General features: G+C 36.6%; 1 protein-coding gene across 1 annotated transcript in view; it reads right to left on the bottom strand.

Annotated features, from left to right (window-relative positions):
* Window positions 1–14,152, bottom strand: part of LOC149303281 (serine/threonine-protein kinase VRK2-like) — a 28,124-nt gene extending 13,972 nt beyond the window's left edge. Inside the window, exons 1-7 of the mRNA XM_089481413.1 lie at window positions 14,017–14,152; window positions 13,303–13,358; window positions 13,025–13,094; window positions 11,759–11,846; window positions 9,468–9,576; window positions 7,663–7,755; window positions 2,770–2,902 (exon numbers count right to left, since the gene is read on the bottom strand). Of these exons, the coding sequence (XP_089337539.1) occupies window positions 2,770–2,902; window positions 7,663–7,755; window positions 9,468–9,576; window positions 11,759–11,846; window positions 13,025–13,094; window positions 13,303–13,358; window positions 14,017–14,152 (685 nt within the window). The remainder of the gene's footprint in view (window positions 1–2,769; window positions 2,903–7,662; window positions 7,756–9,467; window positions 9,577–11,758; window positions 11,847–13,024; window positions 13,095–13,302; window positions 13,359–14,016) is intronic.
* Between the last annotated feature and the right edge of the window lie 3,047 nt (window positions 14,153–17,199).

The following is a 17,199-nucleotide window of genomic DNA, read 5'->3' on the forward strand; positions in this document are numbered from 1 at the left end:
TGTAACAATTTTCACCTACCCGGCAGTATATATAAATACATGCTAAATGGCCCGTTTTAGTAGAAAAAAAACCCCCAATACATTCCAATTTGTATCAACCAAAATTCCCCTTAACAAGCCATGAGGCTATAATTAACAAGTAATATGGGAAGTATATGTGACAGACATTACTACAGGTTTGAAGAAATGTAACAGAAATTCATATTTACCATGTATTTAAATAATAAATAAAAAAATTAAAAAAAAATACTTTTTTTAGCCCAGGATTTTATTTCGATTTACTTTTTGTCTTGCTGACAGGGCAACTGGGAAAGTTTTGCTGCATTGACCACATTGATTCTGTACCATTCCATCAACAGTAAAACTTTATACGATATATATATATATATATTTAGGCATTGACCTTCTGTACCATCTCGCTTTTCAAAACCTTACCTACCATGCTTCTTTTGGCCGTCTGCTGGATTGAGACTGCAGCGTAATAAACAACTAAGGTTTAATTAATGGTAAATGAATACAAGGCATAGGTTATGCCTTTAACTAATTAGGGAATTGTTGAATTAAATCTGTCTGGGAATGCAAGGCAGTACAATCAATATCCAATAAAAGGACTATGTATGTAATTTAGCTGGAAAATGTGTTTCCGATACTATCAGAGTGAGTTTAAGTAACTAGAATATATAAACGGCAGCAAGGACAGTTTTTAAAGATATATAAAGAATTTTAGAGAATAGTGAAATCTTTCTTTTTTTATAAAGCAATTCCACTGAAGTACACACACATATATATATATATATATATATATATATATATATATATATATATATATATATATATATATATTATATATATATACACACATACATACACACACACATATCCATAAACTGTATACTGTATATAAGTAGATACTATGTGTTTCAATATGCTAGTTAAATAACCTAGTGACTCTGGAATTTAAGACGTAGACATTTGGTAATTTTTTTTCAACGCCATGTTTCCAGGATTCAGATTAATATTCTCTCTTTGAAGTTATTTTCCCCTTTTTGTTGCTATCCTACTTTGACAGCAACCCAAATTTGATAAATCAATTGCAAAGTAGCCCAAGAGAGCAAGATATATAAGGTGAAATACACTAATGGGGGGGATGTAACCCAAAGAAGTCGAAATAAAGAGAAACAATGTGATTTCACCCAAATTAAAGCTTTTAAAAAAAAAATTAAATTAGTAATTAGAATCAGACATATCTCCTCAGAAATCTCAATAATCAAACGGAATAAATAATACAGAATTCATAAAAATAGACACTGAAGAAAAAAGAAGCCATTAAAATATAACTGGTAATAAGTTAGTTACTAACCTCTATATCCACTTTATAAAGGCTGTAGTACAGTGTAAACTTGCTCTGAAAGGATGAATTTATAAAGTGAATATAGAGGTGAAAGGAGATCGCTGTTAACCTTATTTGCATAAACCTACCCAGAATCCCTTGTGGTTGTATCACAAGGTTTTTGAGGGGCAAACAAGCCTTCTTTATCCCTTTACTTTTAAGTGTCATCTTTACCCCAACATAACGTTTGTTATGTTCATTTCTAATTCAAGAGTTAGAATTATTAATAATTTAGAATAAAATTATTGTTTTTTTATCTTCTAATAAAAGCTTAGGATTCCTGTACTAACTAAAAAATAGCATAATGTGGTAACGGTTAAGCCATCACATAATGGATAGATATACCAATGAACTCTAAAGTTTTAAAGGGAAACTTGGTTCCAAGAGAGCAATCCTCAGATTCAGATGAACCAGACTGAAAAGGCTGTCAATTAAAACACAACTATAGGGGCAACTGTTAAGAAAGAAAACAAAAATGCCCCTTGGAAAGTCTTGTTGCACCAAATATACAAAAACACAACTGGCTCTAAAAGCAGGCTAAAAAAATACACAATAGGCAATTACTTTTATTGTCAACATATACAATATTATTTGGAATCAAGTACTATGTAACCAATATATCTATGTTTTGTGCATGCAAACTATAATAAAAACATTAATACTAAATAAATAAAGCTCCTAATTGCTACACTGGAGAAAAAAACCCTTAGCAGATGGATAAAAAGGAACAATCTAATCCGAGTCAGAGGATGTATAGCAAGTATATATCAGTTTACGGCTTCCTGGAAATTGGAGACACTTGATAAATTAATCCTTAGACTTGTTCATTAAGGTATCCTAAGTGCTAACTAATACAATTCAGTGTTAATTGGAACATGGCGTGGAACATCTTTTGTAGCACTTATCCTTTGACAAAACAGGTGCCATTATTCATCTCTTATGGATCCACCTAATTTTGCACCCAGGGGGCTATTTTCATAAATAATTCCTCTTTTTAGATTATTAATATTATATGTTTTTAGTAATGCACTCCACCACTAAGTTCTGAAACATCATTAGCAATGCAATGACTGCAAGCGGGTTTTGGGTACAAAAAATATTTTTTTAAAAATAAAGCCCCTCCTTTGCACATGAATTGTTTAACTGTGTTCCCAATTTCAACATAAAATGTGATTATATATATATATATATATATATATATATATATACACACACACACACACACACACTTGCATGCTACATCTAGATATAATTTTAAAATAAGTATTCAGGTTAATATATATTAATCTGCCTCTACAATAAAGGCTGCAGTTCGCGTTGCACAAATTACATATCCTTTAATTAAAACACTGATACAATAATAAAAAAGGAAGGCTTACCGACTCCCCTGTGAGCATCTAAGCTGGTAAACTCAATTGTCCCATTGGGTCCTTTTCTTGGGTTTTCTTTATACTCTTTGTGGTTCCCATTGGGGCAGTATCTGTAAGAAAGTCCATAATCTGCAAGATAAACCTGGAAGTCAAGAACAGATACATGAATAACGCTTTTGTCCTTTGGAAGTATAACCTTTATAATTAAGCCTTAAGAAACTTATAGGTTAAGGACAAGCTTTGATCTTCATTTTATTAAACCAAATGGTGCCTCAAGATAAAATATGTACATCTGGGGGTAATAACAGTTACCCTTCCACTTTAAATCCTTCCCATCACAGTCATATCTTCTTTCTGAATTTAGCCGGATTTCAGGCTCTTTTTTTTTCTCTTTTACTTTATCTCACCAGCTTTCATCTCTCCAGGTGGGTATCTACACATCATAAACTGCAATGTGTCTTTTATGTGTCCTCTCCGTTTATGTCTTAGAAGCTTTCACATTTCACTAACACACCTGATCATATCAAATAGTTTTATTTAACTTTACAAAGAATTGAGACTGAAGGAAGGGAGTCCGGGGTAGAAAACAAAGTTATATTCTGCTGCAAGTTCACACCATGACATTTTGTAAAAACAAAAAGCATAAATGAGAACACAGTTACAGAGGACTAAGCAATTTGTCCTGTACATCATAACGACTGGGACGTAATGCCGTTTGTCAATGATTTCACTCGCCAGTTCTGAGTAAGCAAGACAGAAAGCTGTAACTGATGCAAAAATAGCACTGGATGCTTTCTCTTACAACGATAACGGTGGCATACTACTAGGGCTGCAACTAACGATTATTTTCATAATCGATTAGTTGGCCGATTATTTTTTCGATTAATCGGATAAAAAAATGAATGTACATTTTTCATTTATTTAAAATAATTTAATAAACAAATGATGTTAAATACAAACGCAGAATAAAAAAAAAAAAAAAACTGATAAAATGCATTTCTTGTCTTTATTTCCCAACCAGCCCCCCAATTTATGCACATTTGAGCCCAGACATGCCACGCTGCCTCCCCGACATGCCACGCTGCCTCCCCGACATGCCACGCTGCCTCCCACATATACCGCTCCACGCTGCCTCCCACATGCACATTTGAGCCCAGACATGCCACGCTGCCTCCCAGACATGCCACGCTGCCTCCCACATATTCCACTCCACTCTACCCCCACATATGCCACTGTGCCTGATACACCTTATACCCCCTGATACACCACTCCATCCTCCCCAGACATACCACGCTGCTTCCCAGACATGCCACGCTGCCCTCCCCACATATGCCTTATATATCGTATATGCCTTATACCCCCATATATGTCACTCCATCCTCCCCAGATATGCCTTATACCCCCAGATATCTCATAGTCCCCTCAGAGTCACAGACCTGTTCGCATCACACTGACACCATACTTTTATAAATAAGTACAGGGTTAATCTTCACTGCCCCCAGGATTTAGATTCCACTTAGTCTGCCACCCTTTACCTCTAACTGCGCCTTAAGTTAACTTTATTAAATTAACCCTCAGTCCTCATCATTAAATTAACACTAAACACCCCATTAACCATAGCTACCCCTAAATTAACTCTAAATACCCCATCAAACACAACTACCCTAAATTAACCCTAAACACCCCATTAACCACAGCATCCCCTAAATTAACCCTAAAGACCCCCATCAACCACAACAGCCCCTAAATTAACCCTAAACACCCCATTAACCACAACTGCCTCAAATTAACCCCAAACACCCCATTAACCACAGCTGCTCCTATATTAACCCTAAACACCCCATTAACCATAACTGCCGCTAAATTAACCCTAAACACCCCATTAACCATAGCTGCCCCTAAACACCTCATTAACCATAACTTCCCCTAAATTAACCCTAAACACCCCATTAACCATAGCTGCCCCTAAACACCTCATTAACCATAACTTCCCCTAAATTAACCCTAAACACCCCATTAACCATAACTGCCCCTAAATTAACTCCCACCTCCCCTAACTTTCAGCAGCCCAAATATTAATTTTATACTTACAGTTAGATGAGTGTCACAGCCATGTGGTTCTGGCCTTCTGGGAGAAGGAAGGGGGCGGGGCCAGTTGTCACAGTGATTACAGGGAGGGGCTGGTAAGTAGGAGCTGCTGCTGTGAGTCACTGAAACGGTTTATATAATGAGGGGTATTTTTCAGAGCGTTTGCTCTGAAAAAACCCTCATTTTATAATCGATAAAAATCAATTCAACTAATCGATAATGAAATTCGTTGGCAACGATTTTCATTATCGATTAGTTGTTGCAGCCCAACATACTACAATACGCTCATCTTATGTATATAGTTAAACAATCGCCACAACCATGACTGCCCTAAAACATATGGAACCCAGACTAATTCTGCTACGGCGGAGGTCCAGTTGCATTTTGTACTGAAAAATTAGATTGCTAAACTCTGAAAACTATGGGTCCACTACTCTGAAATAGCCCAAACAGAGGTACCCCACAGTATGTCCGTTTATAACTTTAAAAAGGGGGCTTTCAAACCCTCAACTAACTCACACATATGACATGTGGGGTAAACGCATAATTATGATAGGCGTGCTATCTACACGACACTGCACTGACATTAATAGGTCGGAATATGGCTTGTCTCAAAATACATTGATACAAACGTATTAGTTGTATAAGCGTTAGCAGAAGGAACTTCACTCAACAGAAACAAATACGCTACTTTCGCTTTTTTAACTCGTCTCCTTGATTCGCTTCATCATTATGAGAATAGGTGCAAGTTCCTTTGCCTTAATCTCTATTCTGCACGGATCTCTTTCTACTTGCCATTTTTGTGCGAAGGCTTCGGGGGACTGTTCACGTACAACCTGCAGACCTAGCTGAAAAAAGAATCCCTAAACAAGCATAGGGTCTATATAAAACATTGAAAAGTAAACGTGTACGAAGAAACATGTTAACCTAACACTGTAAGTGTGAAAGCTGGAAGCTGGCAAATCAAAGCTGCAGCAGTACGACTATTCTGGATGTTACAGCCAGGGAGTTATTTAGAACGTCATTTCTTAGACTATTTCTTAAATTATTATTTCTAATAATTATTGGAACTTGGCCCATCCCTAACCACCTCCCATAAGTAGCATGAGGCAAGGAGCTTAATGAGACTGTAAAAACAGAATTTGTAATTAAGAGGTTTTCCCGGCCGCAATTTTTTTACACTTGCAAAACAAATCTACATGGAAAATAACCGGGGGAAAAAAAAAATACATTAGCCGAGTAGATATAATTATCTCTTATAAATGTAAATAAAAGCACTAAATCACTGTGAAATATTGTTATTCTATGTTTGGTAACACTATTTGACAGAAAACATTTAAAGTTCCATTTTAGTTTTTTTTTTTAAAAAGAAACTAATTTACAAGTCTTTTCATGAGGTTAATCGGTGTTTGCCCTACACAGCACTCTTAAATTATTCCGCTCAAAATGCATACCTTTTCTAGCCAAACGTTAGCTACTATCCGGTATGCTTCGGGTTGTATAATGCAAACAATGCAATATAGTTTCTACTTATGAGCCAGAAAGGATAAAGCCAAAAGAAAATTCATTCCAATTCTGTCTGTAGCAGCTGCATATTCAAAGCAGCTCATTTTGGTTGTTAAAATATGTTAAAACAGAACTGCATGTCATTCCTGGATGAAAATAAATTATCACTATTGTAAGTAAACCAATAACATTATACACTGCTGCATGTTTTATAGTCTTGCTAAACAGTGCTAATCCACATATCATTTCACGCCACTAGAAGATACATTAGCGCCCATTCACACTGGAGAAAAAGAGTTATTCCTGCACCAAGTAATGTATATGCGTGCAATCTAAATATGCAAACAAATATGTACACATTAAAATAACAATAAAAATATATCAATAAGTTTGTAATAAGCCACTTCTGTTCACATTACTTATATATTAATGTTTTATGTTGGAACAGCTTTGGATAAAAATGTGGCCAGCATTCTGTAAAACATGCATAAGCATACAGTGTTTATGCAAGAACAATGTATGGTTTTGCAGTTCGGCTGGTATCTATTTCTTGTTTGACTTGGCTACATTCCACACCAAAGCACTTAAAATACATAGACAAAAGTATTGGGACATACCTCTTAATAACTAAATTTAGGTGTTTTAATCAGACCCATTGCCACATGTGTATAAAATCAAGCACCTAGCCATGCAGATATTTTGGGCAATGCCATGCTTCCAACTATGTGAGAACAGTTGGAGCCCTGACCTCAACCCCATCAAACACCCTTAGGATTAACTGTCCTTCTCGTCCAACATCAGTGCCTGACCTCACAATTGCTCTACTGGGTGAATGGGCAAAAACCCTACAATCTTGTGGAAAGCCTTCCCAGAAGAGTGGAAGCAGTTCTACAGCCTATAGAATGTAATGTCATAATTGTCCCTGTTGGTGTAATGGTCATGTGTCCCAATACTTTTGTCCATACACAGTATCTCACAAAAGTGAGTACACCCCTCACATTTTGTAAATATTTTATATCTTTTCATGTGACAAGACTGAAAAAAAGACACTTTGCCTCAAAATACAGCCATTAATGTCCAAACCTTGGCAACAAAAGTGAGTACACCCCTAAGTGAAAATTTACCCAGACACAAACACATGTATATATATATATATATATATATATATATATATATATATATATATATATATATATATACACATAAACGCATACATTTCCCTATATAAAGTGCAGGCTGTTTATAAAGTTGTCACCTGAACACAAATGAAAAATGTGTCCCAGCTTAAATCAAATGAATTCACATTACCTTACTTGGATCAGTGTAATGTAAAAGAACATTGGCTGCTTTGATATCACCGTGTGCATACTCCTGTTCATGTATGAATTCCAAGATGTCTAACTAAAAAAACAAGAACGCACATTAACCCACTGCAATACTTCCCTGAAAGCAAACAGATGTAGCTTTTGAACTTTTTGAGCATGCAGATGTTTGATTATATATGTATAATACATATTTTGGAACATGGGATCTTGAAAGTTAATGTGCAAAAAAGTGGCCTCCCAAAAAACTGAAGACATTTAAAAGCAACCTAAACATGCTGGTTTCTCATGGCGAGGACGGTTACAAGATGTGAGCATCTAGCTGGGTTTGGGCGAGATGACATTTTTCATCTACTTCATAATACAGACCAACCTAACTTAAGTCCTCGTAGCTCACTTAGCCAAGCATTAGGAATTGTCAAGAGTTAAATATTTTTTTAAAGACATTCATAAAAATATTATATAGACTACTGCAGCATTTAATAGTTAGACAAATCCACTTTTTATATTATTAAAACTATAGTTTCACACTAACTTTTCTTCTGAACAAATATTTTCTGATTCATTAGAATGTTGTGAATTTGAATGCCGTTTGATGAATAAATATTCATATTGAGAGGCTATTTCATTTACCCTGTACAGAAGTTTGTCAGTCACAATTTTTTGAGCATTTTCCTGTGTTTTTATTTTGATGTTAATCCAATTATGGTACGAATATGCTGTAGACAAAAGACATAGGATGTCCTGATGAGTGAAATTATAGGATTCCTTTAAAAGTAGGAAATTAAAAAACACCGTCCCTTTTTTGAGGGCGGTGGAGATGATGGGATGGTTGGGGAGAACCTCTGATCCCCTGTAACTGGCCCAGGCAGGTGAGAAAGCCCCCCCACATTGCCTCCTTTCAATGCTTGTGCGGCAAGGCGGCTATTACAGTAAGATGAATGGGTGATCGGCCCAGGGAGGAGAAAAAGTCCCCAATTTGGAGGAGTTTGTTAAAAATAGGTTTACATTTTACAGACTTGGAAACTCAGTTTAAACACATATAGACAGTATAAATTATTATTTATATAGCACCATCATATTCAGAAGATTTGTACAACAAGTAAATATTTCGATATATCTTAAAGGTACATACTTTGCCTCTTAGATATTAAAGTACAAACACACACAGTTTCCTAAAAATAAAAGGGTTTCAAAGGAACAAGTTTTCCTCGGGTTACGATCTTCTCTTTTAACAATCAGATTTATTAGTGATTTCACTCACCACTAATTTTATACCTGTATGAAATGTAATTTTGTTCAAGAAATATTTATTACACAGGGCTAGGGAGACAGAATGGTGACATCCGCACTAAACGGAAAATGCAGATCTCAGGATAAAAGTAAATGAGAGAAAAAAAAAAAAAAAAAGATATATGAAAAAGATCTTATCAGTCTAAGTCTGCATGAGACAAATATCCAAGTGCCCAGCATTAAATGTTTGTCTCATGTGGACACCACCTAAAGAATAGTTTGCCCAAGAAAATTGGATGTAAATACATTTGTTTTTTTAACAAAACCTGTCCATAATAATGCGAATTTTTAGATCTTTTTATATTTTCTTAGGCACTCATTAATTACCTGCTTGGAGACAGTAGGTCTGAATGCTGGAAGTGTAGTATTCAGAAAAAAACCAAAAGTACCTGTTACACCTTTTTCTCTATCCATTAAGGGTCCCTCTTCTATATAGACTAATTTTAAATTAACAATCAACAGAAAAGAAAGGAAAGTATAGCATATTTGGCAACTTACCAAGCGAATGCCTAGTTGCATAATGGTCCTTAATGGAAATGTGCCACCGTTATTCACAAGCAGTTTCTGCAGATCCACTCCAAGTCGATCTATCACCATAAACCTGTAGCTGTGAAAAGACCATGTATTTTTTTTCTTGTCTCAGTTTTTATATTCGGTTAAAAATTATGAACTATTCTAATTCAGCTAAATTCAGAAGCACTATTCCTTCTAGGGCAGCAAGAACCAAGCAAAAAGGGGGATCCTCATTACCTTCACAGCTTTTAGCACAACTATACTCATTTATTAAAAAGCCACCTATAGTTTGCACTTTTTGTTTTGCCATTATTCTAATTGTTGTGGAGATCTTGTTTAATCGTAAGGGGTTATTTTATCTCAGAGACGATGAGGTTGGTGACAAAACGCGGCAAAACTTGCATATCTAATCAGTTTTGTTTCTTTTCCCCTCACCCTATCCTTACAAAAGTGGTGGGAACCAATAAGTAATGTAATATCAGAGTGAACGTAATGGGAAGGGACAGTCAGATGTTGACAAGTTAAGATGGTTGCTCCCATGGTATTTATATTTATATATATATATATATATATATATATATATATATATATATATATTTATTAATCCAAAATGTGCACATTTTCATCTTTTAAACACCATTACATAGAGTGAACTGGATCCACTAAGATGGCAGCGCTTAATGGCATATAGACATTGGGTATGCAGCTCATTTAGTAAGCAAAACACGTGGGCAACATGTCCTTCAAGAGTAAAAGATAAACAATGTTCATTTCCATGTTCATTTTGTTGTAATATTGCTTATTTTGTTCTTCCCAAAGGAGGAGACTGCACAATTAATATTCAAGACAGCATAACATGGTGCTCTCGACCAACGTTCATACGAACGGAGTTCCGCCAGCAACAAAAGTGAGGTTACATGTCTTGGTGTTATTTACACCCTTCAACAAATTTGCAGTGTCTGTATAATGTTGAGAGAACAAGCTACTTGCCATGTTAATTTTGGTAACTTATGTTTGTTTACGCTTTGGCCCATTGTACGCTGAGCATATGTATTGCATTTCTATATAATTTACAGGGGAATTTAGTGAAAATGTATAATTTGTTGACTAGCTGTACAAATGCTAAACCAGCAATAAAAAAAAATTTGAAAGCCAATGCTAACGCTTTGACAAGTTGCTCTGCCGCTGGAATAGAGACACAATTTATATGTAACACCGTGTTTATTTTAACCTCTAGATATCGTTAAATAGGTTTATTAACTGCACAATGCAGGGTTTGGGAAAGGAACACGTCCACTTAAGATTCTAAATAAAAACTGAATGCAAATGTGAACAAGAGAAAGACGTAAAACATATTTGCCATGGAGCCAAGCATTGCCTACAGTAAAACCTCAGGTATAAAACTCAGATACGACCACTAGCATGACGGCTACACATGAGATAAGTAGAAGGGAATCTGGGCTAAGAATACCAAATACGTATCTCCTATGTGTGCTCTACTTAGCGATGGCTATAAGCTGACAGAGCAGTATCATGTCCTAGTGTGTATAAAGCTAGTAGCAGAGAGTAGACATCCTAATGCTTTGATCACACAAAAAGAGATAAGGAATGGGAGGATGGATAGCCCAGTTCATTAAAAACCAATAAGAAAAAAAGCAAAACTGTATATATAATAGTTAAAAAATATATATATAACAAAGTTGAACATTTAAAAGATACATATTTAAGTGGACCTCAGTGTTGTCAAGTGTCCTCTACAAAAGGACCCCAATGGGATCTCAAGTTATTTTGTACAACTCTATGACATATTTGAAGAAGAAAAAAAGGATTTTAATAATTTTTTTATACATTAACATGTTAAAAAAAGGTTCAAAACGTTTGCATTTAATAATAATTATTGTCATATTGGTATAAATATGGTTTCAAACAATGGTCCTACATGAACAAAACAAAAAAAAAACAGCGTTATTTATTTGGGTACATTAAATGAGAAAGAGGAACTATATGACAAAAAAAACAAAATTTCTACCTGTTAAACAGCCCTAGTCTTTCAAATTTTCATCAGTAGAAACAAATCTGACTACACGTTATCTCACAAATAATGTTATGCAACCCTACTGCTGACAATTATTTGTCTATACCTTGTCAAAGCCACTAGTTTGATGGGGAAACATGACTTGGCAGAAATGAATAAATTAGTCACGAAGATTATGGATAAAATGTGATTTATCGTGCAACGTTGACAGATACGATTCTATAACACAAAAGACTCTTACCTTGTTGAGAGGTGTGTAACTTCTCCTGATCCCCAGTACTTGGGAATCCCCAGATAATCAAGTCTATGTTTGTTGATCCACATTTTCACTGTAAGATTAAACAAATGCCCAATTTAACTACTAAAACGTATAAATGCATGAATTCCTTTGTGGAATAAGTAAAGGACAATTGTCCTTAGAAAATGTTGTAATGCCTGTATTGTCCAGAACATTTATACATATACATCATTTGCTCTACCAGTTGTTGAAATGTTGCTCTATTTATTCCTTGTAGTGCTGATGCTGACCTACATTCTGCGGTGAAACACAGAGGAGAGGCGTTTATTTTTAACATGACTTTCTTCCTCTTTAAAAAGTAAAAAAAACACATTTATCCTGTAGTGCGATTTCCAAAGTGACCGTTTTGTAGGTGACTGAAAATGTAGCTGTTTACACAACCTCTCCATCTAATTGAATTTGGATGACTTTACAGCCAGTTGTTTCTAGGAATGAGGAATCTAATTCTAACACACACACACACACACACCAATAAACACACTGAGCTTTTTCTCCTCCTGTCTTGTAAGAAATAGATGCGTACTTATGAAACAGAGTGAGAAAAATCCAAAGATGGAGACTCTGCCTGAAGTGTAAATAAATAGTCATCTGAAATCACATGATACCTGAAATGACTGTTTAGCACCGCAGGTATCGGCATAGGCCTACATGTAATAGAAACATAGAATTTGATGGCAGATAACAACCACACAGCTCATCTAGTTGAGCATTAATATCAGTATGATGGAGATATGATCACCAATAAGGGGTTCCCAGGCAAATCTGTAACTATACTTGACATTTCGACAAGTCGAGAGAGTACTAAATGAATATCAATTCTAGAGCCACATGTTGGGCAGTAATTACTGAAATGCCCAGCAAATTGCAGTTACCAAGGCTACATGCATTCGTTTTAAAAGTCCAGTTCCACTCATACTAAGGTTTACTTGCCTATATGTCATTTTATTTTTGTGTCTGTAGGGTTATTCCCATAAAAAAAAAACAATACGGGGTGCTTAAAGAAGCTTTCTCAGCACATGCTTTTGTGTCAATTGACAAATCCTGGCACAAATTATGAATAAAGCAAATATTTACATGCTTAAGCAATCAAATCTAAAAAGGATTTCGGTATTCAACAGTACTAGGAATAATGTTGCTAATGCTACATTTAGTTGTAAAAAAGTGTGTAATGTATAACCATTAATATAAGAAACTTAAAAAAACACTTACTTTGTTCTTCTTTTACTGCCCTTTGGTAAAATTTCAGTTCACAAAACAAAGGTCCATTCTGGTGGTTTTCCTAAAAGTAAAGAATAAATAAATGGTACTCAACAACAATTAAATGCTTTCATAGGATCACAGAATTTGACTCCATATAAGCCATAAACCTCATAACCATTCAGTCCATCTATTCTGTGGCATAAAAAATGTAGCTTCACTTTAACAGTTATCATATTAATTGCTAATATACATTTACTATCATTTAAGTATTCTTAAGGCCATATTACCACTTTAATAACGTGCAAGGCATCTTCCGTTACTGGTTTATCGCAGTCTGGAGAAGCTGGGGGGGAAAGTTTAGGATTATTAAACATATAATTTATAAATAAATACATATATAAATAAAAAGGCAAGTTTTAGATTTTTTGCAACATAATGTTGCAGTCATCTCCCAACCCAAGGAAAAATTCTATCCAGGGTCTTTTAACTGTTAAGAAAGGGGAACAACATGAAAGTAAGAAATAGTTGCATTTTGTACACTACAAAAATAATAGATATTTATAAAATGTAAGTGTTTAGAGGCTAATTGCCTTTTTAAAAGTTTAGTTATCCATTGACTCCCAGGTAGGATGACCACATCAGCCATGTTTTCCAAGACACATATCATTTTCACAGCATTTTATCTGGGCTGGTCAGCAATATGTAAAAATTACATGTCCTGGAAAACATGGCCGATGTGGTCACCCTATTCCCAGGGGAGGCTTTGCTTTTAATTATGGTAAATTGATAATTCCAGAAGGTACAGAATCACTATAATGATGACAAATCCCCTCAGTATGTCAGAGGACAATCAGAGATAACCAATTCCTGATTTACAAAACCAATACTAGTTTATTCTTACATCATTAATTGATCATGTTAAAGATTTATGCCAAATTTATGAAATACGTATAAATTCTGTAAAGTAATTCTGCAACCACGTTGAAATACGTAAAAATTACCTAAATATATTAATCCAAATCCTCCTTGTCCAATAGCTTTTCCCAATCTCCAACATTTTCTACTTGTGTCAGTTAGGATCAAACCTTCTGGCAGTGGGGTAGGCAGTTTATTTTTAAGATATCTGTTTGGAGGCATTTGTTTCTAGAATAATCAAGAAAAGACAAATATTAGTATTTATTCCTTCCACAAAGTTTCAATGCGTTATCAGCATTATTGAATTGTGATTCTGCAAGAAAAAAAAAAAAATATATATATATTGCGTTCAGCAAATAAATACAACAAATGTGAAACTATTACTAAGAACAAGTCCCCATTATCTGGATCAGCTCAGCTTTTGGGGAGTGGAGCTATGTGGCCTACCATGGGGCAGATGGACCTAACGTAAGAGTACACTGAGCCCATGTTCCATCCTCTGAAGGGTACATGGCATAAAAACGAACAAGGAAAGTTTTAAGAAGCATCTACTTAAAATCAATTAAGAAATAACGGAGGTATTGCTAAACACTAACTTTCATTCACCAGGCAAGCCAAAAACTTGTTAGTGTTTACCAACGCCTCCGATTGATATGTGAGATATATATATATATCACATAGGTTAGTGTTTTAGGATACAGCCAGGAGATGAACGGCACATCAGGTGCAAGTAGTGTTAGGGCAATAATGCCCTGGTTGGACATCAGCTGGATGAATAAACACCCAGGACCACTTTTAATTATTCACTCTGGTATATGTTGTATAGGTAGGGATTCACACTTACATCACACAGAGATATGTGATAAAAGCAGCGATGTATTAAGAAAGAAGGCAAGCTGTAATAATCGATGTGAGATATAACTAATATAATATGTTTAAGGTATCGGTGATTCCCTTGGGGTATCGGTATAAATACAATTATTTGTATACAAAGAATGGCTTTGCACACCACATCATACACATTTCAATGCATTAAACAGTGCAACAGATTGCATTCGAGTTCGGTCTCATCTCATTCTGTACTTACAGTTTCTGTTTCTGTTTCAGTTCAGCCAAAATCCAGTAATTTCACTCATTGTGCTCAGCCCGCTTCTAAATTTATTCACACAACTTTATGAACAATTTCGCTGCCAGGGTGTAGCTGACATCATTATTGTTTCATAATACAGGGTTATAAAGGTCTATATATGCTCCGGAGGAAAGAAGTTTAGTAGTAACAAAATAATTCCTAAGAACTGCAGAAACTTTGAGGAAACGAAGCCGACTAATCACGTGACAGATCGGGAACAGCCAGGGAGTGTCAACAAATATTGTGAACACTTCTATAGGGAGTGTCGTAAAGTTACACTTGCCGTAATACACGAAACAGAATTGAGCACTCATATGCCTTTCTGCGCCTGCTGGCTATATAGACCAAGTAACATTCGCCTATTACACATGCAGTGCTGCCCTGCAGTATGTAGGATGTATAGGTAACTCATTCTCTCTGGAAGCTTATACAAGCCACATACTGCAGGTCAGCCCCTTACATCTGCTGGTTAGCAACACATGAAATATATGTGACCTAAAGGAAATGGCCATTGTGGCCATCCATGTTATAGGATATTAATATTATAAGTTTTGGTGGTAATAATAGAAATTCAAAATATTTTGATTCTGCAGTTTCTACGAAAGAGCCCATCTAAACTAGTCTCATTTCTTTGTTTTTGTGGGATACCTGTTGGGGGGACGGGGATGTGGCCAGGGCCGGCCCAAGGCAAAATGCCGCCTGGGGCGAATTTTAAAATGCCGCCCCCCCCATTATCTACCCTTCCTCTCCCTCCGTCCCTGCCCCCCCCCCTTGTGCTTACCTTTCAGCAGTCCTGCGGAGAGTCTCCCTGTTCGGTCTCGGTGCCGGCTTGTAATGCTGAGCGCCGGAAATCTTCCCGGTGCCGGCTTGTAATGCTGAGCGCCGGAAATCTTCCGGCGCTCAGCATTACATGCCGGCACCGAGACCGAACAGGGAGACTCGCCGCAGAGGAGAGAGAGAGAGAGAGAGAGAGAGGGGCGCCGAGCGGGTACTGACAGCTTGGTAAGCGAAAACCACTCGGCGCCCCTTTCTCTCTCTTTCGCTTTAAAAAAAAAAAAAAAAAAAAAGGGCTTGGGGCGGCAAAGTGCCGCCCCTTCAAAAGTGCCGCCTGGAGCGGTTGCCCCACTTGGCTCCATTGTCGGGCCGGCCCTGGATGTGGCTACCCACCAACATCACACAAAAGGTAGCCAGTGTGATGGACAATGGAGGGGCTAAGTGGTGGCGAGTTATACAAGATGCTCATTACTAATGCAGGGTCACATAACATTGAGTTGCATGACCCCACTGAGCCCCCGCCTTTGCAAACAGGCCAACCTAGTCTAGGGGGAAATTGCTCCTCGGGCCACCTACTTCTGGGTAAAGTGACATTTTGCTTTCCCAAATTATTTCCTCTTGGCGTATTTTCTATCATTGCTGACAGGTCTGGGGGGCAGGGGCAGCCTCTCTGCCGTATAACAGGGATCCAATCGTCCTTTTTATGATCAAGTCCCCTGTAGCTCCACTGCTAAATGGGTTAAAAGGGGGATCAGTACTATTGTGGAGGACTGAGCCAATTTGCGTAAAAAGGTGACACGTGTCTTTAAAAGGAGTTAAAGTATGATGTCATATCCTGACACAGCTGAGCTTTGGGCAGTGCCAACGGTAAATATGGGATGGATGCTGTTGAGGTGTGGCAATAGTATGGTAATACATCTTGATAGGAGAGCTGCATTAGGCTAGGTTTCCATTTGGTTTTTTTTTGCTAAAAACGCCTATAAAAACGCCAATAGCGCCACCTGGCGGTTTTTTTGTGAAAAACGGCTGCAGCCAGATGTTAGCTGTAATTCAATAGGAAATCGCAAAATGCCATTTCCACTTGGCGTTTTTCTGTTTGGCGTTTTTTCAGTCCTCTTTGGCGTTTTTCTGCTTTTTTGGGCTCTGTGGCAGTTTTTCAAAACTGCAGCATGTTCACACTCTGGCGTTTTTTGCAAGAAATCTTGGCTTTTATTCTCCAATAGAAGTCTATGGGAGAGAAAAAACGCCATGAAAAAGCCATGTGGGTTTATTGCCTTGGCGTTTTTTATGGCGTTTTTTCCACAGTTACAATGCAGAGGATGGACCCAGTATCTGTGTGTCCTACGAGAAATAGGCTGAAAACAAA

This window comes from Sceloporus occidentalis, unplaced genomic scaffold (assembly GCF_023333645.1).
Source record: "Sceloporus occidentalis isolate IW3139 unplaced genomic scaffold, rSceOcc1.0.p SCAF_15, whole genome shotgun sequence".
NCBI classification, from domain to species: Eukaryota; Metazoa; Chordata; class Lepidosauria; order Squamata; family Phrynosomatidae; genus Sceloporus; species Sceloporus occidentalis.